This window comes from Poecile atricapillus, chromosome 23, assembly GCF_030490865.1.
Source record: "Poecile atricapillus isolate bPoeAtr1 chromosome 23, bPoeAtr1.hap1, whole genome shotgun sequence".
Taxonomy (NCBI): Eukaryota; Metazoa; Chordata; class Aves; order Passeriformes; family Paridae; genus Poecile; species Poecile atricapillus.
Genome location: NC_081271.1, coordinates 1385928 through 1410051, shown reverse-complemented (window position 1 = coordinate 1410051; position 24124 = coordinate 1385928). Strand labels below are relative to the sequence as shown.

Below are 24124 nucleotides of genomic sequence, written 5' to 3'. Positions count from 1 at the left end.
ATTTTGGGTTGTCCCAGTGATGCTCCAGCACCGCAAATCCCCCGGGATCATGTTCAGGAAGAGTTGGGAGAAGGAGGGCAGGAAGAGAAACCTGGAAGGAGATTCCAAATAATTCCCTCAGCCGTTTTCCCAACAAAAAGCTCCTTCAGCCGCTCGCGAGTGGCCACAGCCAAGGGCAACATTTGCGCCCCTGGAGCTGCAGGAAACGCGGAGATTTTCCAGCACATTCCCTGCCCTGCTCGGGAGGAGAGGCAGCGACCGGGGGCTGCTGGGACTGGGAAAAGCTTTCCCTGGATCAGCGGGATCAGTGCCAGCTCCAAAAGCCACCCCGTAAAGATCTGGGAGGTGTTTTCCAAGAGAATGGGATTCTTTCTCCTGGCTCTGGAACAACCCCGGAATCCCACGGGACATCCCCGCCGGGAGTGGGGGCACGGCTGGGGGTCCCCACCCTGGGGCCCACTACGAGGAGAGTGTGAAATCTGCTTCCCGAATCCTGCAGGGCCCTGGCAGAGCTGGAATTGGGGTGCCCGGGGGGTCCCCCGGCACCCATGGATCTGGGGGGACAGCGGGGTCCCCCATGCACCGGCCACGTCACTGCGCGGCTGCTTCCTGGCCGAGGGGGCGCGTAATTAGTACCAGACCTCGTTAGGCTGTTCGCTAATTAACCCCGAGTCTCTGCATGGGCTCCTCATGGATTTGGGGGGGGCAGAGCCAAGGAAAATGCTGGGAAACCCCCCCGGGATCATCCCTGGCACCATCCAGGGGTGAAACTTTTATGGAGTCCAAGGGAAAAACCCCTCCCCCCCCTCCCGAGCGGCAGCGAGAGGAGAATCCAAAATCCTGCCAGGATTTTGGGGGGGTGACGATTCCCAATCCAACACCCCGGTGTTTGCTCCTGGCTCCCAGTTAAACACCCCTGGATGGAGACATTTACCCAGGATCTCCCGGTATTGCACAGCCGCGGCCGGGAAAGGTCGGGAAAAGCAAAACGCCGCTGTGATTTCCCAGAGGAGAAGCTCGAGGATCCTGCGGGGCTTTCCTCGGGCAGCTCCACAGCAAAGGGGAATTTTCCTCCTTTAAAACACCCGGAGGAAAAAAAAAAAAACCAACCCAAAAACATCGCCAGAGGGAAGGAGGGGGATGCTTTTCTGGAATATCCCGGAGCCATCAGCGGGGCTGGGATGCTCCTGGAGCATCGCCGGGAGCCGCTGGCATCATCCCCATCCATCCCCATCCCTCGGCAGCCCTCGGGGGCGTTCCGTGAGAGGATTAATTAAATTCTACACCCGGCGCGGGGCTGGGTGTGATGGTGAATTATTCATCCCTCCAATAACGCGGCTGATTTATTAATGAAAAGGTCAGGCTCGCTGGAAGCGGAGAATCGTTGGAAAAGCGCTTTGGGATTGGGAGGATTCGCTGCTGGAGCGGGCGGCGGGGACGGGGGTGAGGCGGTGGGAGCTGCGCTGTTCCTCGCAGCCCGAATCATCGCGGAGCCGCACGTTCCGCTGGAAAAGTGGGAATATCGGGGAGAGGGAGAGGGAGGAGAGAGAGGAGCCGCTGCCTCCTCCCGGCGGGAGAACCTGGGGAGCCGAGCAGACCCAGAGCTTCCACATCAGCAGGGAAGCGATCCCTCCCCGCGGCGCCGGCAGGGAGCAGCGGGAGCTCCCAGATTCCATCAGGAATTAGGGAAATCCCGGGAACAGGAGAGGTTTTCCCTGAGGTTATTCCTGGGGGCTCGCAGCCCACCCACCGCTGAGCCCCGCGGTTGGGTTGGCTCCGATTTGGGCGCCCCCTTCCCTTTCCTCGGCTTTCCAGAGGGAGAAAATCAGCCAGGGTGGCCTTTCCTGGGAATTCTAGGAACATTCCCAGCTTTTTCACACCCCAGAGTTGTCCCGTGGCCCTGACGCGGAGCTGTGTCCGCGGAGGGACAGCAAAGGGAGCGCTCAGAGCATCCCAAATCCAGGTTCTGTCCTTCCCTCATTCCCAGGACAGCAAAAGGAGGGCTCAGAGCATCCCAAATCCAGGTTCAGCCCTTCCCTCATTCCCGAGACAGCAAAGAGAGCGCTCAGAGCATCCCAAATCCAGGGTCTGTCCTCCCCTCATTCCCGAGACAGCAAAGGGAGCGCTCAGAGCATCCCAAATCCAGAGCCACGGCCCGGCTCCAGCCCTTCCCGCATTCCCGGCGCAGCTGGGGCCGCGTGTCTGGCTCCGAGGGTTCCCTCCGGCTTTGAAGGGAGAGATAAAACCGAGCCCGGGAGCCAGGGAGCAGCTCCCGGACACAATGTGCTCCATTGTGCAATTCCAGAGGGAAGGATGGAGAGGGGGAAAGGGGGGAGACACCCCCCGAGGGGCTCTGGGGGCTGGGCAGGAGCCGAGGCACAAACCCTGAGCAGGTGGAGGGGTCAAGGCCGCCTTGGTGCAGCTCTTTTGGGGGAGAAAAGGGATTTTTCCAGATGTTTCTGCAGGTGGGATGAGGCCGGGAAGAGGCTGCGGGAAGGGATTTGCCATGGATCCCTTGGAGGGGACACTCACACAGAGCCAGCGGGGCCGGAGAGGGGGCTCAGCCCCACAAAAGGCTTTTCCCAGCCCCCGAGGGCAGCGGGAGCCAGCGGGGCGAGCCGAGAGCCGTCCCCGCTCCGATGAGCCCTGGGAGAGGCGGAAATCCAGGGAAAACAGGGCTGGAATTTAACAAAAGCCAAATCCTGCTGACACAAAACGGGGTGTGAGCGGAGCGCGGCTGATCCCGGGATGGAGGATGAGGGATGAGGGAGCAGAGCTGTGCCCGCCTGTGGCTGAGGGCAGGGGGCAGGGGGATGTTCCTCTGGGATAATCCCACCCTGTGCCACCCTCAGAGGGGACCCGGCCGCGGGGACAGCCCCGCAGAAGGGGCTGAACCCCGGCCTGGCCGCCCCCCATCGCCCCCTCCTCTCCTGCTCCATCTCCCGAGCAGCTTCCAGCTCCTCATCTCCCTCTTTTCCACCCGGCAGGGACGAGCCCCGGCCACCGCAGAGCTCTGCCCGCTGTGACACCCCCTCGCAGCCCCCCAGAGCCTCCTCCCGGAGCTGGAGGTGCTGGCAGCAGCTCAGCCGGCAGCGGGGGTTGTTTTCCCCCCGCCGGCAGCCGGGAGATTTCCGAGCATCCGCATCCAGGGAAGGATCCGCTTTGATCAGCGCTAATTATTGCTCACGGGCTGACAGCCCCCGCCCCGGCTCTGCGGCACCCGGGCCGCCCCCAGCCCGGCTGCGGAGCCCACGGAGCCCCGCTCCAGCCTCTCCCAGCTCCCACCTTCCCAGGGAATAATCCCACAAATCCCAGAGCCCACCCCCGGCCCGGCTGTGGAGCCCAAGGACCCCCAGGAGCCCATCCCAGCTCCCACCTTCCCAGGGAATAATCCCACAAATCCCAGAGTTCACCCCCGGCCCGGCTGCTCCCGGCTCCGTGGGGCTTTGGGAATGAAGGGATGATCCCACATATCCCAGTTCCCACTCCCGGCCTGTCTGCAGAGCCCACGGACCCCCAAGAGCCCATCCCAGCTCCCACCTTCCCAGGGAATGATCCCACAAATCCCAGTTCCCACTCCCAGCCCGGCTGGGGAGCCCACGGACCCCCAGGAGCCCATCCCAGCTTTGCAGGGATCCAGGGAATGACCCCACAAATCCCAGTTCCCAATCCCAGCCCGGCTGGGGAGCCCACGGACCCCCAAGAGCCCATCCCAGCTCCACCGGGTCCAGGGAATGATCCCACAAATCCTAAAAGCCACCCCCGCTCCGGCTGTGGCTGCCCACAGAGCCCAAATCCAGCCTCTCCCAGCTCCACGGGGCCCAAGGAATGATCCCACAAATCCCAGTTCCCACTCACAGCCTGTCTGCAGAGCCCACGGACCCCCAAGAGCCCATCTCAGCTCCACCGGGTCCAGGGAATGATCCCACAAATCCCAGCTCCCACTCTCCAGGGGGGAAAGGGGAGCAGGGCCGCACCCCAGAGCCCGGGATGTGGCACAGAGGGACCCCCAAACCCCAGCGGACGCATCCACCCCTTCCCAGACGCTCTTTTCATCCCCAAAATCGCTGCCAGGACCCCCCAGTCCCCCCCAAATCCTCAGTTCAGCTGCACAGCAGCAGCAGCAGCGCCGCCCACGCCCGGCTCCTTCCTCCTCCTGTTTATCTCCAAGGAGTTTTATTTTTTTTTTACATTTATTTTCTTTTCTTCTTCAAACATCCCCCAAATCCTCTGCCTTTCTCCCTGAGGACTGCTCGGGAGAAGCTGGAGCAGGGCGGGGAGGGCAGAGGTGGCCGCGGTGCCCCGGAGAGGCTCCGGGATTGGGAATTTTTGGGGTGCCAGGTGGCAGGAGCAGGCAGGAATGCTGATGGCTTTCCCAGGCAGCTGATGTTTCTCTTTTCCCTTTATTTTTCTGGGTTTTTTTTTGTTTCTTTTTTGTTCATATTTTAGATGCTTTGCAGAGACAAACAGCCCATTTGGGAGGGCAGCTCCGGGCCATGAACTTCCCGGAGCCGGGGGAATGCAGGATCCAGGAAGGGCAGCTGATAATTAATTAACCTCTATACGGAATTAATTTATCCTACATGGATTTACGTTTGTCCTATATGGATTTACATTTGTCCTACAGGGATTTTATTTGTCTTATATGGATTTATTTCTCCTAGATGGATTTATTTGTCCTAGATGGATTTATTTGTCCTAGAGGGATTTTATTTGTCTTATATGGATTTATTTTTCCTACATGGATTAATTTGTCCTAAGAGGGATTTTATTTGTCCTATAGGAATTAATATTTATCCTATAGGGATTTTATTTGTCCTATAGGGATTTACCTATGTCCTATAGGGTTTTTATTCATCCTATAGGTATTTATTTGTCCTGTAGAAATTTCTATTTGTCCTATAGGGATTTTATTAGTTTTATATGGATTAATTTTTCCTAGATGGATTTATTTCTCCTAGAGGGATTTTATTTGTCTTAGAGGGATTTTATTTCTCTTATAGGGATTTTATTTGTCCTGTAAGTATTTGTTTGTCCCACAGGGATTTCTATTTGTCCTATAGGGATTTAATTTGTCCTATAGGGATTTTATTTGTCCTATAAAGATTAAATTTGTCCTATAGGGATTTAATTTGCCCTGGATGGATTTATTTGTCCCACAGGGATTTATTTCTCCTATAGGGATTTTCCTTCCTGTGCTCCCACGAGGGACAGGGAGGTGCTGCCACGTCCCAGCCAGGGATGGAGCTCAAGGTTGGGACATCCATCCCAGGGATGGGATGGGATCAGCACCCCAATCCTGCTGGGATGAGATCAGCATCCAGATCCTGATGGGATGGGATCAGCACCCCAGTCCTGCCGGGATGGGATGGGATCAGCATCCCAACCCTGCTGGGGTTGTCCCTGGCACTCCTGGAGAAGCTCCACAGCCCTGGACACATCCACATCCCAACCCCGGGCACCGGGAAGGGATTTGTGATCCCAGATGGGACTCGGTGCAGCTCCCTCCCGTCCTCCCGGCGGGATTTGCCCCTGGATAATTCCCGGCAGGCTCCTTTGGAAAGCCCAGAGCTCCCAGATGTGTTTGGCTGCGTCTCCATGGATGTGTCGGAGCAGTCCAGGGACAGGAGGGAACTTCAGGACGAGGAAACGCTTCAGAGTTTCCAGCTCTGCTCCAAATTAATCCCTTAACCTTTTCCAAGCCCTTTTTTCCAGTGGCTGCGAGGAGCTCTGACCGTCCTTGTGCCGAGCCAGCCTCTCCCGGCACAGCCTGGGAGCGGGGATTTAGGGAATCCAGAGCCTGGGATTTGCAGGGAAGGGGATGGAGCCCACACACAGAGGCCAGAGGGGATCCAGAGGCGCTTCCGTGGGGCTGGGAATTTGGGATGAGGACAAAGATTCCATGGGGCTGGGAATTTGTGATGGGGCCAAGAATTCCATGGGGCTGGGAGTTTGGGATGGGGCAAGGATTCCATGGGGCTGTGAGTTTGGGATGGGCTGCAAGAATTCCATGGGGCTGGGAGTTTGGGATGGGGCCAAGAATTCCATGGGGCTGGGAATTTGGGATGGGGCAAGGATTCCATGGGGCTGGGAGTTTGGGATGAGGACAAGAATTCCATGGGGCTGGGAGTTTGGGGTAGGTTTCAAGGATTCCATGAGGCTGGGAGATGTCAGGACCGAGCCCACCCCACAATAACCCGCAGACCCAGAGACACCAGGCAGGAATCACGTGAGATTCCAAGCCTGGAATCACGGCAGGATGGGGGAAACGCTGGCCCAGCCTTTCCCAGCCTTTCCCAGCATTTCCCAGCATTTCCTGGCCTTTCCCAGCATTTCCCAGCATTTCCCGGCCTTTCCCAGCCTTTCCCAGCCTTTCCCAGCCTTTCCCAGCATTTCCCGGCCTTTCCCAGCCTTTCCCAGCCTTTCCCAGCCTTTTCCAGCATTTCCCAGCCTTTCCCAGCCTTTCCCAGCATTTCCCAGCATTTCCCAGCATTTCCCAGCCTTTCCCAGCCTTTCCCAGCCTTTCCCAGCCTTTCCCAGCCTTTCCCAGCCTTTCCCAGCCTTTCCCAGCATTTCCCAGCCTTTCCCAGCATTTCCCAGGAAGGGACAGTGCGGGATTTGCTGTCCCCCCTCAGCACGGTCAGCTCGCCCCATGCCAGGGAAGCTGTGGAGCAGCTCCCATGGAAATCTGGTGATTCCAGGAGCTCCGGGAGCAGCCGGCGCTGCCAGGCGGGACCGGAGCAGCCTCGCTCAGAGTTTCCAGCAGCTTCGGCTGTTGCTCCGTCTCCGGGTGACCGAGTCCCTCCAGATTCCCTCAAATCTCCATCCAAGAATGTTGTTTGGGCTGAAGAATGCGTGGCTTGGGAAGGAGAAAAGGGAAAAGGGAGGCTCGGGGTGAGCGGGGAGGTCGAGGCAGGGTTGGCTCGGCTCTGCCCCGCTGACCTTCCCGCCCCTGCCAGATGTGGGGCCGGGTCCTTCCACCCCAAAGGGATCCCGTGATCCCTGAATCCCTCGGGATTCCCTTTCCCTGCCCTTCTGCCCGCTCCTGTGGCGGCCCTGGGGGCGCAGAGCCCTCGGAGCAGGAGCGGCAGCGCCCGGGGGGATGAGAATCCACAGGGATTCCCCAAACAGAGAATTCCAAGGGGACCTGCAGAGAATTCCCCCAGGGAATGTCTGGAGGAAGAGGAGGAAGAGGCAAAGAGGAGGAAGAGGAGGAAGAGGAGGAAGAGGAGGAAGAGGAGGAAGAGGAGGAAGAGGAGGAAGAGGAGGAAGAGGAGGAAGAGGAGGAAGAGGAGGAAGAGGAGGAAGAGGAGGAAGAGGAGGAAGAGGAGGAAGAGGAGGAAGAGGAGGAAGAGGAGGGTTCCCTGCATGGATGAACAATCCAGAGGTACCTGGAGAGAGGAAGAGGAGGAAGAGGATGAAAATGAGGATTCCCTGCATGGATGGAGCAGTGCAGAGCCCCAGAAGTTTCCCTGCATTTCACCGAGTCTGGAGAGAGCCAGGAGCAGCAGGAAAAGGAATTCCAGGTTGCAAACACCCAGGAAAGCCACACAAACCTGGGAGCCGCTCCGGAAATTCCAGAGCCTTGGAGCACAGAAGGGTCTGGGGTCGTGGTTTCACTGCTCCCTCCCCACTCAGGTGATGCCCAAAGCTTTCCCCACACCTGCCTGAGCAAGGCTGGAGGTGCCAGCGGATTCCTTGGCTCCTCTTTGGGAATCTCGAGACTGGAATCTCATAAAAAACAGTTGGGAGCTGCAAATCCTCAGGGATTTGCCTTTAGGGACGAGGTCCGGGGGGGACCCGCAGGACACACACGTTCAATCCCTGGAATTGGTGACTCCCTCCTGGGATAGGAACACCAGGGAAAAACAGGAGTGGGAGCACAGCAAGGCTGAAACTCCTTGGAAGTGTGGAAGGAGCAGAAATTTCCATGAATAAAAAACCAGGAAGCTGCCGAAGGAGCCGAGAGTGACAGCGGCTGTGGCTGGATGCTCCGGGTGGGTTTAATCCTCCCTCCCTCCATCCAGGCAGGATTCAGCCTCGGCAGGAGCAGCAGGGAAATGTTTTGTTGCTTTGTTTTGTTGGGAAGCATCCAGTCCCTGCATCCTGATAAATCCGTGTCCATCCGTGGGGAAGCTCCCAGCTCCCGGCACTGGCGGCTTAAAGGCAAAGCCGGGCCAGACTCGGTGCTTCCAGATACGAAGCTCCAAGGGATTTGATGAAAACAGCTGGAAAAAATCCATCCCAAACAATCCCTGCTCGGTTTGGGTTGGAAAACCAAAGCAAACCAGGATGAGACGCAGACTGGGATCATGGAATGACCGCTCCGGATGGGATTGCACAGTGATAATGGACTGCGGGATTCCAGGAATCCAGGACAGCACATTCCCGGCTCCTGTCACCAGCTCCAGGCTTCCTCCGAGCAGCCAGCAGCAGGGAATTGCTGGTTTTGGGGGGAAAAACGTGGAAAAATTTCATGGAAGTCACTTGGGAAGCGTGAGAAGCTGGGAGGAAAGGAGAGGGAGCAACGAGGTCCTATCAACATCATCCTCGTGCCAGGGGAGCCCTGCCAGGAACTCAGGGACACGGGGGAGAACTGGAGCATGAGATTCCAGCCTTGGATGGAGAAAAAAGGGGAAAAGCCTCGTGGGGTTCTTTAGCTGGAAAATTCTCACTTCCCTGAGATAATCCCAGTCTGGTGGGGATGATTGGACAGAAAGTTCTGGATCCTGTGGGGAACACACGGACTGGGCTCCAGCACTGGAATCACGCTGATATTCCCTGGTTTGGGCTGGAAAAGGGGATGGGACAGCAGGGATGGCACCACTCGGAGCAGGGAGGGCTCCTCAGCACTCCCAGGGCACCACTGGAAGCCACCACAGAACATTCCTGCTCCAAAGGGAGCAGATCCCAGATCCTTTAAACTTCCAGAGGCTGGAGAGGCTGGAATTCCTTATCCAGCCTAGCTGGGGGCTGTCTGCTTCTCCAGAAAAGCCTCCAGGCCCGAAATCCTTGGAGCTGTTGGCCAGAGGTGCTCCAACACCAGCAGATGGTCCTGGCTGCCACTGCCCTCGCACCAATTCCTCGGGAATTCAGCTCCCTGGGGGTAGGATCCATCCTCTCCATCCTCTCCATCATCCCAAAGCCTCCAGCCCCTCCCTTCCACGTGGGATTCTTTCTCCAGCTGCCACCACAACGCTCAGAGGGGAGGAAAAAAATCCCCCCACGTCCCTTCCCTGGGGTTTTCCTCCCTTTCCCTGCCCTCTTTTTCCACTTTCCCCACATTCCCCCCTCGTTGCAGACGGGCTGTGCTTTCCAGGCGCATTTCCCTTCCCAAATATTCGGGATTTCTGGCCGAGTCCCCGGTGTACAGCGTGTCCCTCCAACACCGAACTCCCCGCACATCCCTGCTCCTCCTCCTCCTCCTCCTGTTCCCGGCGGGAGCGCCCAGGATCCTTGCCGGGCTCCCCCGGGGAGGATGTTTGGGCTGGGAATTTTCTATGGAAAAGAAGGAGAAATGGAGCCCCGAGGGGGGAGCTGGCACCTGCTGAGCTCGGCTAAATAATTCCAGGCTCCTGGGAGGATCCGGGAGCGCGGCTGGAGCTGGGCGAGGGACGCTCAGGGCTCCTCCTTTCCTTTCCTTGTGGGAGGAAATGCTTGGAGAGGCCGGGAAGAGCCGGCTCCAAAGTGCTCCGGGAGCCAGGATGGGGATGAGGGGACAGGGATGGGGGAAATGGCACTGGGATGAGCCTTGGGACACTGGGATGAGCCTTGGGACACTGGGATGAGCCCCAAATTCTCTTCACAACCCTCAGGATGCGCTCCCTGTCCTTATCCCCCCATTCCTACCCTGGCTGAGCCTCGGGGGGATGGATGAGACCCCCAAAATCCTGGGGGATGGATGAGATCCCAAATTACAGGGGATGGATGAGATCCCCAAAATCCTGGGGGATGGATGAGATCCCCAAAATCCCAGGGGATGGATGAGATCCCAAATTCCAGGGGATGGATAAAACCCCCCAATCCCAAGGGATGGATGAGATCCCTCAATTCCAGGGGATGGATGAGATCCCAAATTCCAGGGGATGGGTAAAACCCCCCAATCCCAAGGGATGGATGAGATCCCCAAAATCCCAGGGGATGGGTGAGATCCCAAATTCCAAGGGATGGATGAGATCCCAGATTCCAGGGTATGAGTGAGATCCCAGATTCCAGGGGATGGATGAGATCCCCAAAATCCTGGGGGATGGATGGGATCCCAAATTCCAAGGGATGGATGGGATCCCCAATTCCAGGGGATGGATGAGATCCCCAAAATCCCAGGGGATGGGTGAAATCCCCAATTCCAGGGGATGGATGAGATCCCAAATTCCAGGGGATGGATGAGATCCCCAAAATCCTGGGGGATGGATGGGATCCCAAATTCCAAGGGATGGATGAGATCCCAGATTCCAGGGTATGAGTGAGATCCCAGATTCCAGGGGATGGATGAGATCCCCAAAATCTCAGGGGGAAGGATGGGACCCCCCCAGTCCCATGTGGATTTTCCCAGCCTGCAGAAATGCCAGCTTGGCATCCCTGCGCTGCCAAAATTCAGAGACAAATTCCCGCTGTCACAGTGGCCCCTTTGGTAGGGAATTTATTTACCTTGGATGCTGCTGCCTTATCGTTCATGGAAATGTTTATCCCAAATATTTAACGGCAGCACTGCACAAACCGAGGCTTCCTGGGGAACAGTCGGAGCAGGGCCGACGTCTCCCCTCCTGGTAGTGCAAAAATTCAGGATAATTCCTTGTTTTCCCCAAAAAATCCTGTCCTCAGCACCTCCAAAACCCGATATTCCCTGATCTGGCCAAAGGCCTCCTCAGGGCTCCCTGATGAGAAACGCAGCCCTGAAAAACAACATCCCAATCCCGCTAAATCGTTAACCAGAGGGAGCCTGGAAAGTGCCAACACTCCTGAGAGAAAAGACGGGAGAGAGAGAGAGAGGGAGAGGGAGGAAAGAAATCGCAGGTTATTTATAACGCCAGGCAGCACCAGGGGCTCTCCAGTCTCTCCTGCAAAGCTGCGGCTGGGAGGTCACTCCCCGAAATCCCCGTGCCCTGCCAGCGCAGGATTTGCTCCGGGATCTGGGGCGGGCACCCGGCGCTGCGGCTCGGGAGCGACCCTCCCATGCTGCCGGTGCCACGGCACAGCCCGCAGCAGCCTTTGCACAGGAGCAGCGCACCCCGGTGAGTCCGGGACTTCTTTTCCTTCTTTTATTATTATTATTATTATTTATTTGCGGGGTGGGTTTTTGGTTTTTTTTTTTTTGTTTTTTTTTTTTTTTTTTTGTATTTTTTTTTGTTTGAAGCCTGATTTCCATCCCCGCGCCCCGGCAGCGCCAGAGGTGGCACAGCTGGAGAGACGGAGCTGCCAGGGAGGCGCTTCCCCTCCTGCCCACCTCTCCTGGTGCCGTCTCCCTTCCCACCCACTTCTCCTGGTGCCCATCTCTCCTGCTGCCCAATTCCTCTCTCCTGCCCACTTCTCCTGGTGCCATCTCCCTTCCCACCCACTTTTCCTGCTGCTCTCCCCTCCTGCCCACTTCTCCTGGTGTCCCTCTCCCCTCCTGCCCACTTCTCCTGGTGTCCCTCTCCCCTCCTGCCCACTTCTCCTGGTGTCCCTCTCCCCTCCTGCCCACTTCTCCTGGCGTCCCTCTCCCCTCCTGCCCACTTCTCCTGGTGTCCCTCTCCCCTCCTGCCCACTTCTCCTGGCGTCCCTCTCCCCTCCTGCCCACTTCTCCTGGTGTCCCTCTCCCCTCCTGCCCACTTCTGATCTCCCTCTCCCCTCCTGCCCACTTCTCCTTTCCCTCTTTTCCTGCTGCTCCTCTCCCATCCCACCCATCTCCCGGTCCCAGCTCCCCTCTTGTCCATCTCCCGCCCCTCTGTCACATCCATGCCCGCTTTTCTGGGATCTGGACGCGCTTCCCGATGTCCATCCAGGCTGGGCAGTGCTTCCCACCCCATCCCATCCATGGATCCCATGGATCCCATCCCATGGGTCCCATCCCATGGATCCCACCCCATCCCATGGATCCCATCCCATGGATCCCATCCCATGGATCCCATCCCACCCCATCCCATGGATCCCATCCCACGGATCCCATCCCATGGATCCCATCCCATGGATCCCACACCATGGATCCCACACCATCCCATGGATCCCACCCCATCCCATGGATCCCATCCCATCCATGGATCCCATCCCATGGATCCCATGGATCCCATCTCATGGATCCCATCCCATCCCATCCCGGTTCCATGCCCACAATCCTCACCCCAAATCCTTGGAATGAGGAGCTGACCCCATTGCAGCCCCCGGCACAGGACAGGGACACCAGGAGGGGACAGGGACACCAGGAGGGGACAGGGACACCAGGGTCCCACCCCACAGCCAGCGACAAAGCCCCCAGTGAGGGGAGGAGAACCCCACAAGCAGTGGGGGCACACTGGGGACAGATTTTGGGGTCACCAGCGGGTTGAAGGGGGGCACTGGGAAAGGGGAAGACACGCCAGGGATGGGTCCTGATCCCAGGGATGGGTCCTGATCCCAGGGATGGGGTTTTTACCCCCAGAGATGGGGTTTGCCCCCAGGGATGGGGTTTTTTTCCCTCAGGAATGGGGTTTTTCCCCCCAAGGATGGGTTTTTTACCCCCAGGGATGGGGTTTTGCCCCAAAGGGGCCCCCGAGAAGGGGCTGCCAAGAGGGTGGAGACGCTGCAGGCTCTGGTATGAGAGCAGGCACAGAGCCCTGGAGCAGGAGGAGGAGGAGGAGGAGAAACTCCTCTGCCCCTGCCAAGCTCTCCGTGGCACCCAGCATCCCTCAGGATCCCATCCCGAGCACACGGAGTGGGAAACAAGGAAAAAAGGAGGAATCCAGGCCTTGCCAAGCCTGCCCCAATCCCTCTTTTCTCCCGTGCCAGGCTGGCAGGGCAGGGCACTCCGTGCCCTCTGTGTGTGCCCAGCCGGGTGTCCCCTCCCCGCTGCAGGTGGGGACACGGCCAGGAGCCACCAGGTGACCTCAGGGCCACCCCTGGCACGACAAAAAGGGGACACTGGTCCCTGCTGGTCGCTGCTGTCCCTGCCGGAGCAGAGCTGGCACTGACACCCTCCCAGCCACGTAGGATCCTCTCCCGCTCCCAGCAGCGAAATTCCTGGAGGGATTTCAAGCTGCCTGGCTGCAGGAACACCCCGTGAGCTCGTTTATCCCGGGATGAGGAGTCAGGATGACTCCAGAGCTGGAATCCTCCCGCTGCAGCCCCACCTGGGCATGGCAGGGGAGCAGGGATGGGTTTGCCTCATTCCCTGCTCTCCTCTGGATCCGTCAGCAGGAGATGGCCCCTCTCTCCCCGGGCACACCCAGGGTGCTGCCCCTTCCCGTGCCTGGGGAAATGGAAGCTTGGGAGAGGTTTCAGCTCCAAAATCAGGCAGAATTTGTTTACCGGGATCTGCATCCTGCGTTTCTGTGGGGGAAGGGAGAGCTGGATGAAACCCACAGCGATTCCTGTCACCAGCGAGCGGAGCATAAATAGCTCCTTCAAAAGGCGCCTCGAGCTCCTTCAAAAGACGCCTCGAGCTCCCAAAATCACCCTGATCTGGCAGCTTCCCTTCTCAGCCAGAGAATTCAAATCCCTCCTCCAAGGGAATCCAAATTCCTTCTCCTCCTTCCCACACGGAGCCGACCCCAGGCACCTCGTGTGACCTCACACAAACCCCTGTGTCCCCAGCCTCCATCCCCTGCAATCGAAATTTCCTCAGAAATTAGGATGGAATTAGCCAGAAATCAGGATCTCACAAGAACATCTCCAGTGGCGTGGAGATGCCTCCTAAATTTCCAGTGGGATGGAGATTCCTCCCAAATTTCTACTGGGATGGAGATTCCTCACAAATCTCCACTGGGATGGAGATTCCTCCCAAATCTCCACTGGTTCCTCACAAATCTCCACTGGTTCCTCCCAGATCTCCACCAGGGAGGGAGGTTTCTCCCACATCTCCACTGGGCTGGAGTTTTCTCCAAGGTGAAAAGGGGGAAGATCAGATGACTCCACACAGGGGAAGTGTCCAGAGCCGGGGATTTTTGGGTGGGATTCCCTCATCTCCTACTTCTCCAGCTCTGCCACCATCTCCCCAGCCTGGCCCAGCTCATCCTCCCCCGGCTTTGTCCCCTGGCAGGTCCCTGCAGCGCCATGCCTTGGGCCACCACCCTCATCCTCATCCTGGCCGGGCTCTGCAGCTCGGCCCTGGGCCAGTACAACGAGGAGGAGGACCTGGCGTGGCTCCAGTACTACCTGCGGCAGTCCCGCGTCTCCTCCTACAACTACGTGCCCTACTACGAGGAGGAGAGCCCCGCGTACGCCTACTCCTACCCCTCCGCCACCGACAGCGAGCCCGAGCCCGAGCCGGAGCCGCAGCAAGCCGCGCCCTGGCGGTGTCCCCAGGAGTGTGACTGTCCCCCCAACTTCTCCTCGGCCATGTACTGTGACACGCGGAACCTGCGGTACCTCCCGTTCGTGCCCTCGCGGATGAAATACGTCTATTTCCAGAATAACCTGATCACCTCCATCCAGGAGGGAGCCTTCGACAACGCCACGGAGCTGGAGTGGCTGGCGCTGCACAACAACCAGATCAGCAGCGAAAAGATGGGGAAAAGGGTTTTTGGGAAGCTGCAGCGCCTGGAGAGGCTCTACATGAACAACAACAACCTGACCAGGCTGCCCGCGCCGCTGCCGCGCTCGCTGCGCGAGCTCCACCTCTCCTACAACCACATCTCCAAGGTGCCTTCCAACGCTCTGGAGGGGCTGGAGAACCTCACGGCGCTGTACCTCAGCCACAACTTCATCTTCGAGCTGGGTGCCTCCCTCAAGGGGCTCAAGTCGTTGATCCTGGCCGACCTGAGCTACAACAACCTCAGGAAGGTCCCCGACGGGCTCCCGGCGTCCCTGGAGCAGCTGTACCTGGAGTACAACTACATCAACGCCATCCCCGACGATTATTTCCAGGTGTCCCCCAGGCTGCTCTACGTGAGGATGTCCCACAACAGCCTGACCAACCAAGGGCTCTCCAGCAACACCTTCAACAGCAGCAGCATCCTGGAGCTGGACCTCTCCTACAACCGGCTCCAGAAGATCCCGCGGGTCAACACCAACCTGGAGAACCTCTACCTGCAGGGGAACCAGATCAACGGTGAGCAGCGGTGAAAAACCCCCCGGGAAACGGCCTGGGGTGGTGGTTTGAGCAGGGATTTGGGATTTGTGAGGGTTCTGGGCAGCCCTGAGCAAGGCAGGGGTGGGAGATGTCCTGTCCCAGCCCGGGGTGCTCCTGTGGGATCCCTGCGCTGGATTTGGGGGGATTTCTCAGGAGCCTGAGCATCTCCTGGGGTTGGAGATGGTGGAAAGCAGGGGATGAACCATCTGGGGAGGGGTCTGTGGGGTCAGGAGGGGTCACGGTAGTGGGGCCACAGAGCTGGGGGGTCCCCACAGCCACGCTGGGGACACAGAACACCCTGGGCAGGGCCAGCACAGGGGACAGGGACATTCCCCAGGGCCAGCACAGGGGACAGGGACATTCCCCAGGGCCAGCACAGGGGACAGGGACATTCCCCAGGGCCAGCACAGGGACATCCCCCGATACCCAGAGCCAACCCCTCTGTCCCCTCCACAGCCCCATCCGTGTCCCCAAAGCCCCCCACGTGTCCCAGCCTGCAGCTGAGGGGTTTGTCCTTCCCTTGGGAGCTCTCAGCGCTCCGATCCCGATCTCCTGCCAGGCCTGACGTTCCCTCCTCTCCATACACAAATAAATAAAGGGAACAGATTGTTCTGGGGCTGCTATTTATAAAAACGGGCTGGAAAAATAAACCCCCGAAAAAAAGCTCCTGGAAAAAGCCGGCCTTGATCCCCTCACCTGCCAGGACCTGGGGGCAGGACTGAGCTGGAATGGAGAGGTTGGGATGGGGATGGGAATGAGGATGGGGATGGGGATGGGGATGGGGATGGGGATGGGGATGGGGATGGGGATGGAGATGGAGATGGAGATGGAGATGGAGATGGAGATGGAGATGGAGATGGAGATGGAGATGGAGATGGAGATGGAGATGGAGATGGAGATGGTGATGGTGATGGAGATGGAGATGGAGATGGGGGTGTTAGTGCAGCCATCAGCTGTTGCAGGGAAAACACAGAACCCCGCAGCGGGGAGCTGCCAGCAGCACAGACACGGGAACAGATTCCCAAATGTTTGCTTTCCAAAGCCGGAGCTGCCGCCGTCTGCCCACAAACGCCGCGGAGCCACCGCCAGCTCCTCCTCCTCCTCCTCCTCCTCCTCCTCCTCCTCCTCCTCCTCCTCCTCCTCCTCTGCGGGTCCCGCTGACCTTCACAGCACCCCCAGGAGCAGGGATGCTGCTCCAGGAGCTCGGCTCCAACCCCTTTGGAGCATCCAGACCGCGGTGGTGCCGCTCCGCCCCACCGAGGGTCCCCTCTGTGGCTGCAGCCCCCCCAAATCCCAGCCTGGCTCCCCCAGCATCCCGCTGCCTTTTCCAGCAGCAGCCCGGCCTGGAGCTCTGCTGCCCTCTAGGCTCAAATCCTGCACGGAAAAGAAAGAAAAAAAAAGTATTTTGGAGTTTGTTCCATCTCCCGCTCCCAAACGCAGCCGGGGCCGGGATGGAATTTCCCTGCCCGGCGCTGGCAGCAGAGGAGCGGGGAGGGGACGGCTGGGATGGGGACAGGGACATCCCTGCTCCTGGACACGCTGGCCGGGGGTCCTACGGCGGCCAGGGGGGTCGGGGGATGGAGGCTGCAGCCCAGGAAGCCTCCAAGAGAGGCAAATCCTGATGGAAAGCAACGTTTTCTGTCCGACTCCACCCTCCTAGCGCTCCATCCAGGCCGGGCAGGGAAGTTTCCAAACCCTGGGATAGGCACAAACCCTCCTCCTCCTCCTGGCTGTGGCCAGGAGCACCAGGAACCCTTTTAGCTTGCGAGGCTGAGTCCAAATCCGCAGGAAAAATCAGCGAATTTGGGCTGCTCCCATCTTTTTTTGCCCCGTCTGCCTCCACATGAAGCGACTCTCGGAGGTCGATCCCTCGGACAGAGAATTTCCCACTAAAAGGGAAGGTTTCCCACTAAAAGGGAAGGTTTCCCACTAAAAGGGAGGCTGCGGGAGATTCAGCTTCATCTCCTCTCCTTCCCAGAGTTCTCCATCAGCAGTTTCTGCTCCGTGGTGGATGTCATGAACTACTCCCGGCTCCAGGTGCTGCGGCTCGACGGCAACGAGATCAAGAGGAACGCGGTGCCCCCGGACGCGCCGCTGTGCCTGCGCCGGGCCACCGTCATCGAGATCTGACCCGGCCCTGCCACCCTCAGGACTCGTGTCCCTCATTCCCAGGGATTCCCTCCTTCCCGCTTTTCCATCCGACTCGGCTTGGCAGCAGCGCAATCACAGCGCGCTCCCGGTTTTCCCCAAATTCTCCCTTTTTCCGCCCAGATCCCAGCTCGGAGCCCTCTCGGAGCCCGCCACGGAGCGCTGTGCCCGCTGTGGCACCCCAGGATTGGGGTGGGACGCAGCAGGGATGGGGCTCATCCCACCTTGGAAATCCGGGAATCCCAGTCCCGATCCCAAAAGCGGATCTGAACCCCCTGGGCCAGCGGTCCCTGGAGCATCCAAGGGGTCGGGAGCTGCAGGAGTGAAGGGTTAAAGATCTCCAGGCTGGAGGGTCCCTCAGTGTGGGATGGGGAGGAGCAAATCCATCCTTTCCCTTTCTTTTTTCCCCCCTTTTCCATCAACCTGCTCCAGAATTAACGGAGAGAAACCCTAAAGGAGAGAAACCTTCCCTGGGGTCAGAGGGAAACCCCCCGAGGAACAGCCTGGGCATGGGGGGGGTCCCAAATCTTCCTCCCAAACGCCTGGATCAGGGCAGGATGAGGAAAATCCTGGTGCTGTCACTCCCCCCCGCCCGGAGCTGTCCTGGAAAATCCTGGAGTTGTCACCCCTGGAGTTGTCACCCCCAGCTGCCTGGGCACCCCTCCCTGAGCTCCCTCCCTGCCCAGGCCCCCGGGGTACCCCAATCAAACCCCCAAAACTAATCACAGAGCCACCTCGGAATTCACCAAAAAATCCCAAAATCCCCAACTGGGACCCTCAGCCGGCTGAGTTTGAGGAGGGAAGGGGCAGCTGAGCTTTGGGGGTGACCTGTCCAGGCGGTCACCCGCGCCCTCCGCGTTGTTCCTGCATGCAAAACATTAAAAAAAACCACCCCAAAATCCCATCATTTCACCAGCATGAACTGTCAACCCCCAAACCATCAATAAAACCCTTCCAGTACCTGCAGCCAGCGCGTCCCGGGAGCCCTCCGAGCCCTGCAGCCTCTCCTCTTCTCCAGGATGGTTTTCCAGCCATAATCCAGGCTGGAATTGCCGTCTAGTGGCTGTCCCGGGCATGGCACGGAGCTCTCCCGAGGAGCTGCTGCTCCACCGCATTTCCCGGGGAAATAGCGGGGAAAATATCCATGGAAAGGGGTCAGGGGGAGTGGGAGGGATCGCGGCACCCACGGGGATTTTTTTCCGGGTGTTTTCCTGGTCCCGCAGTCTCCGGCCCTGAGGATTTTTAACGGCTCAGCTGGGGGATGTTTAAAAAAATAAGGATGAAAAATCGGAATTTCACATGGAGGGGAGCAGAAAGTGCTGGGAGCAGCCAGGGAAGCAGAGGCTGCAGGATTCTGTGGGATGTGGGAGCTGGGATTCCCAAAAACCCCAATCCCTGGTCAGGGGCAGCCCCAAAGCTCCAGGCGAGGCTCCTGCAGGAGAGGCAGGAAGATCGCGCTCCATCCCGATCCTTCCCCACATCTCAGGGTGGCACAGGGACATCCCGACCTCATCCCGACCTCCCAAACCTCATCCCAGAGATCCAAACCCTCCCGGGGTCACCTGGATGGGATGCAGGAGTTGGGATTCCAAAAAAACCGCAATCCCTGGCCGGGACCAGCCCCAAAGCTCCAGCCAGAAATCCCAGCCAGGATAGGCTGGAAAATCCCACTCCATCCCCTTGGGGCACCCCTTCCCCATCCCAGGGTGGCACAGGGACATTCTCATCCTCATCCCAGCCCCCCAAACCCTCCCGGAGGCACCAGGACAGGCTTTGGGATCCCAGCACACCGCAGGGATGGCGCTGGCTGTCCCCGAGGGTCCCCTCCAGGCTGTCCCTGCCCCAGGGGAATTTCCTGCCCCAGGAATTCGGGAGCTGCTCCCAGGGGCAGGATTTGCTGGATCCCATCTCCTCTCATCCCCGGCTTGGGGGGATGATCCACACTCCTTCCCAAATCCCTGCAAAGCCAAAGGGGCTGAGGAGGGGATTTAGGGAACACAAATCCCAAAACTTCCGAGGGATCTGGGAAGGACGGTCCAGAGGGGGCAACCAAAGGAGTCGGGGAGGTTTTTGGGAGCCCAAATCCCATCATTTCTGAGGGATCTGGGAAGGACGGTCCAGAGGGAACAACCAGAGGAGTTGGGAAGGTTTTAGGGAGCCCAAATCCCATCATTTCAGAGGGAAAAGCTCCTGAGCTCCTCCAGCAGCTGCTGGAGCCGGGCAGGGCCGGGGATTCCTGGTTCCCAGCAGCTGGGGGGAAGGGGAGGGGGCAGAGGGTCAGGGCACCCCCCCTGCCCCGCTTCCCCCCCTCCCCAAAATCCAGGGACAGCCCCCATTGGTCCCGCAGGCGCCCAATCTCTGCCTTGTTGTGGTGGGAACAGCAGGGAACGGGGGCTTGGCTCCCCCTCCTCACCCCCTTCCTCCTCCTCCTGTTGCCGGGAGGAGCTGCGGGGTCCGGGGGGCCCCTGGATCCCACCGAGGAGGAGGAGGAGGAGGAGGAGGAGGGGAGAGTGCAGGGCTTTGTCCAGACCCACAGAGCAGGAAAAAGGAGGGGGAAACCCCAAACCAACCCAAAGAACCCCCCTGGAGGGGTTTTGGGGGCACTGCTGCAGGGGGCACCGGCAGCTGCAGCCCCCCAAAATCCCAGCGGGGCTCTGGGGTTCTCCCAAGGATTCTCCTGGGATGCCAAAACCCAGCAGCTCCCACTGGGGACCAGCAGGATTTCTCCAGGACCCCCCAGGTTTTTCCCTGAAAACCCCGAATTCCACCTCCACTCCTTTCCACATTTTCCCTTCCCAATTCTCCTCATCCCCTCGCTTTTTTTTCTTCTTTCTTTTTTTTTCCCTCCCCTTTTGCAGCCTCCCTCCCTCAGCTCCAACACTTCCCAGACTGTTTGTAAACATTCCCTTTAGGATGTTTCCCTCAGGAAACGCAAATTTCTGGTGGAAAACAACCCCTCCAAATATTTCCTTTCGGAGAAGCGCAAAAAAAAAAAAAAGAACACAAAAAAATCCTCAAAACCAAAATAAAAAGCAGCGAGGCAGCGGGTGCTGGGCTCATCCCAGCGCTTCCAGAGGGATCCAGGATGGGAAAAACCCTCTCCAGGAATGGGGACAGGAGCTGGGGACAGGTCCCAGAGTGGTGGTGGCACTCAGGGAGGTGTCACCGGTGTCACACCCTCGATTGCTCGATTCTTCTCGGATTTAACCCAAAACTGGCCGGAGGAGGCTCGGGGACAAAGGGAGAAGGGGTGGGCAGCTCCCGCCGCCGCAATTAAAGATGATAATTAATAATAATCAACTGTCGGGGTCTGGCCGCAGCAGCTGGGAAGAGATAAGGAAAAAATAGGAAAATTCCCGGGAGGGGGAATCCCACCCCTGGAATGGGCTGAGGATCGGGGGGATGAGGGCTCCTGATCCCACAGCTCCAAAATGCGGCTGGAATTTGGGATTTGGGGGGGTTTGGGGTCTCTCCACCCGCTCCCCTCAGATCCCAAACACTTTTTGGGGACCATGGGGTGCGTCCTGCTCCCCGCGCACCCCGCGGGCGGCGTTTTGGGAACGGGAGGCAGAGATTTGGGCAGGAAATTCCCGATCTGTTCAGCTCCCATTCTTGCGTCCCCCTTTTGTTCCCCCGGCCATCTGTCCCGCTCGCCCCACGCTCCCTCTGCACGTGCCATAAATATCAAACCGGGCTTTGTCTCGGCCCCAAAAGGCAGCGTGGGCCCCCCTAAACCCCCTTAAAGCTGCTGGGGGCCGCGGGAGGGGTCTCTGGTTTGGGGGGCACGGGCTCAGCATCGCCCTTCTCCCCCCTCCTGCTGCCCCAGGAGGTTTTGGGGTGGTTCTGACACCAGGGGGTCCGTGAGAACGGCCTTGGGATGCGGCTGAAGCCCATTTAAAAAGGGAGAAATGGGAATTCTCAGCCCGAATGTCGGGGCAGAGCTTCACTCTACACCCCAAGATCTGCTGGTGGCCCAGAGGGGAATTTGTGGGGTAGATCCTCTGTGGGATCTCCCCCCAAAAGGGGAGCAGAACTCCCAAAAAATCCAACAAATCTGCCATAAATCGAGGCAAAAGCCCTCCCAGAGACAGGGGATTTGGTTTCGAGGCAGGAGGGACAATCTCTGGGAAGGGGGGATGAGTTTGGAGGGAGCCCCTCTGCCGCGTCTCATCCCAATCCAGGTTTTTAATCCCAATAAAGCGGCACCGGAGCCAGGCGGGGCAGCTGCTCCGCTCCAGCCTCGCCCTTCCCTGTTTTATCCGGTGCCACGACGGGAACAGCTCCCGGCTCAAAGGGCATTGTCCGGGGGAAAGGAGCCTCGCCCTCCGGGAGCCGCAGGCTCGGGGATGTTGTTCCCTCCAGGCCGGTCCCGGTGACATTTCCTCGATGTCCCTGTCGGGACGGGCACGGTGACATTTCCTCGATGTCCCCTCTCGGGCCAGTCCCAGTGACATTTCCTCGATGTCCCCTCTCGGGACGGGCACGGTGACATTTCCTCGATGTCCCTCTCGGGCCAGTCCCAGTGACATTTCCTCGATGTCCCTCTCGGGCCAGTCCCAGTGACATTTCCTCGATGTCCCTCTCGGGAGGTCCGGCGGTCACACGGGGGTTGTGTCCCCAAGGGGAGCTGCCCCATCCCCGCTGTGCCAGGCACAGGGATCCCCACGGGGATCTTCGGGTGCCCCAAAACATCCCCAACGCCATCCTGGGGTCACCCCAAATCCTCCTCCCTTTGCCTGGTCAGAGCTGGCCAGGCTGGCAGGGATTTTTTAGGGATGCTCCGGAGTTTTAGGGCAGAAGGGACACAGAGCACCTCAAATGGCACCTGTGGAGTTTGGATGTGGCCCACGGGACCCTCTTGGGTGTCACCAGCGTGGGACATGGCAGAGGGGGGAGCTCCATGAGCCCTCTGGTGCTTCCAGAGGTGGGAATGTTCTCCATGGGACACGCTGGGCTCACCCCAGGGGAAGGAGAGGCCGAGGAGAGCAGCGGCTCCAAGCCCTGGACAAACCCCGGCAGCTGCTGGGGGGGCCGGGCCGGGACTGCCCCGGGCTCTGCGTTCCCATCCCAGACACGGCTCCAGGGAAAGGGAACTGCCCCAGACAGGGAACGCAGCCTCCGGCTGTCCCTCCCCATCCCACTGCTCCGGGCTCTGCCAGGGATGGGGACACGGCTCCTCTGGGGACAGGGGACACGGCTCCCCTTGGGGACAGGGGACACGGCATTCCTTGGGGACAGGGGACACAGCTTCCCTTGGGAATAGAGACACAGCTTCCCTTGGGGACAGGGGATGCAGCATTCCTTGGGACAGGGGACACAGAATTCCTTGGGGGACAGGGGATACAGCATTTCCTGGGAACAGGGGATACGATGTCCCTTTGAGATGTGGGAATGATGTCCCTTGAGATCGGGGACACGGAATTCCTTTGAGATGCGGGAACCGCCTCCCTTGGGGACAGAGCCCCGGGGTGCCGCTGTCCCTCCGAGGCCACCCAACACCGGCAGCTCCGCCACCTCCCGGGGCTGAGCACGGGATGCGAGCCCTCAACAATTCCCGTTTTAAATGAAGATTAAATTAAGATTAAATTCAGATTCAAAGCCCTGCGCACCCCCGGGCCCGGCGGGCTCTGCCCTGCCCCGGCTCCCAGCCCTTCCCTGACGAACAAAAGGTGCAAAGTTCAGCGGGGTGTGAAAGGAGAAACAAAACCGCGGCCCCGGCGCTGCCCCCGCCCCCGCAGACAGATGGGGACAGTCGGGGAATTGTCGCTTGTCCCCGCACGGCACCAACAAATCCCCTTTATCCCCCAAGGGGCAGAAATGGGAGCGTTGGAGCTGGCCCAGGCGGGAGCAGCTGCTGCGGAGGGGCCGGGATGGGGATGGGATCCATGGGATGGGGATGGGATCCATGGGATGGGATCCATGGGATGGGGATGGGATCCATGGGATGGGATCCATGGGATGGGAATGGGATCCATGGGATGGGAATGGGATGGGGTGGGATGGGATGGAAATGGGGTGGGATCCATGGGATCCATGGGATGGGAATGGGATCCATGGGATCCATGGGATGGGGATGGAATCCATGTGATGGGAAGGGGATGGGGATGAGAATGGGGTGGGATGGGATCCATGGGATCCACAGGATGGGGATGGGATCCATGGGATGGGATGGGATGGGATGGGATGGGATGGGATGGGATGGGATGGGATGGGATGGGATGGGATGGGGATGGGGATGGGATCCATGGGATGGGATCCATGGGATGGTGTGGGATGTGATGGGATCCATGGGATGGGAATGGGGTGATATGGGGATGGGGTTGGGGTGTCCCTGTCCCAATTCCAACTTGTCCCCATTCCAGGTGGATTTTGTTGCCTCCAGTCTTTGCTGAGCACTCCAGGGGTATCCACATCCCCCACATTCCCTGAGGGAATTCCGTGGATCCCAGAAAGGCTGGAAAGGGCTGGCAGGGATGAAACCCCGAGCTCACGCAGCTCCCAGCCCAGGAACCGCCATCCTACCAGCACAAAAACAACGGGGAAATTAAAAATAGCACCTCCGTCAGCGCCCCAGCGGCAGGGAGGGCTCGGCCTCCCAACCCTCCCCACCTAAATCCGTATTTTTATCCGGCCTGGGAGCGACCCAAATTTCAGCAGCAGCCCCAAATGCCAGCCACGGGTCAGGGCACGCCGGGCTGGCCTGGGAACGGGCTGGGAGCCCGGAATGCAGCTCCG

General features: G+C 59.1%; 2 protein-coding genes across 4 annotated transcripts; both read left to right on the top strand.

Annotated features, from left to right (window-relative positions):
* The first annotated feature begins 1302 nt into the window (after window positions 1–1302).
* Window positions 1303–18528, top strand: FMOD (fibromodulin). Of its 3 annotated transcripts, none has more exons than XM_058856112.1 (3): window positions 1303–1357; window positions 14210–15220; window positions 17220–18528. In XM_058856112.1, exons 2-3 carry the CDS (start codon window positions 14224–14226, stop codon window positions 17369–17371), a joined length of 1149 nt encoding a protein of 382 aa, XP_058712095.1. In that variant the 5' UTR covers window positions 1303–1357; window positions 14210–14223; the 3' UTR covers window positions 17372–18528. The 3 variants fall into 3 exon arrangements, with proteins under 3 accessions (XP_058712095.1, XP_058712094.1, XP_058712093.1); XM_058856111.1 differs by lacking the exon at window positions 1303–1357 and adding an exon at window positions 1430–2720; XM_058856110.1 differs by lacking the exon at window positions 1303–1357 and adding an exon at window positions 11103–11231 and having other exon boundaries at window positions 17220–18527.
* On the top strand, window positions 2731–7156 carry LOC131587836 (uncharacterized). Its single transcript, XM_058856113.1, has 2 exons — window positions 2731–3569; window positions 3902–7156. Exon 2 carries the CDS (start codon window positions 6082–6084, stop codon window positions 6997–6999), a length of 918 nt encoding a protein of 305 aa, XP_058712096.1. The 5' UTR covers window positions 2731–3569; window positions 3902–6081; the 3' UTR covers window positions 7000–7156.
* Window positions 18529–24124: the final 5596 nt, after the last annotated feature.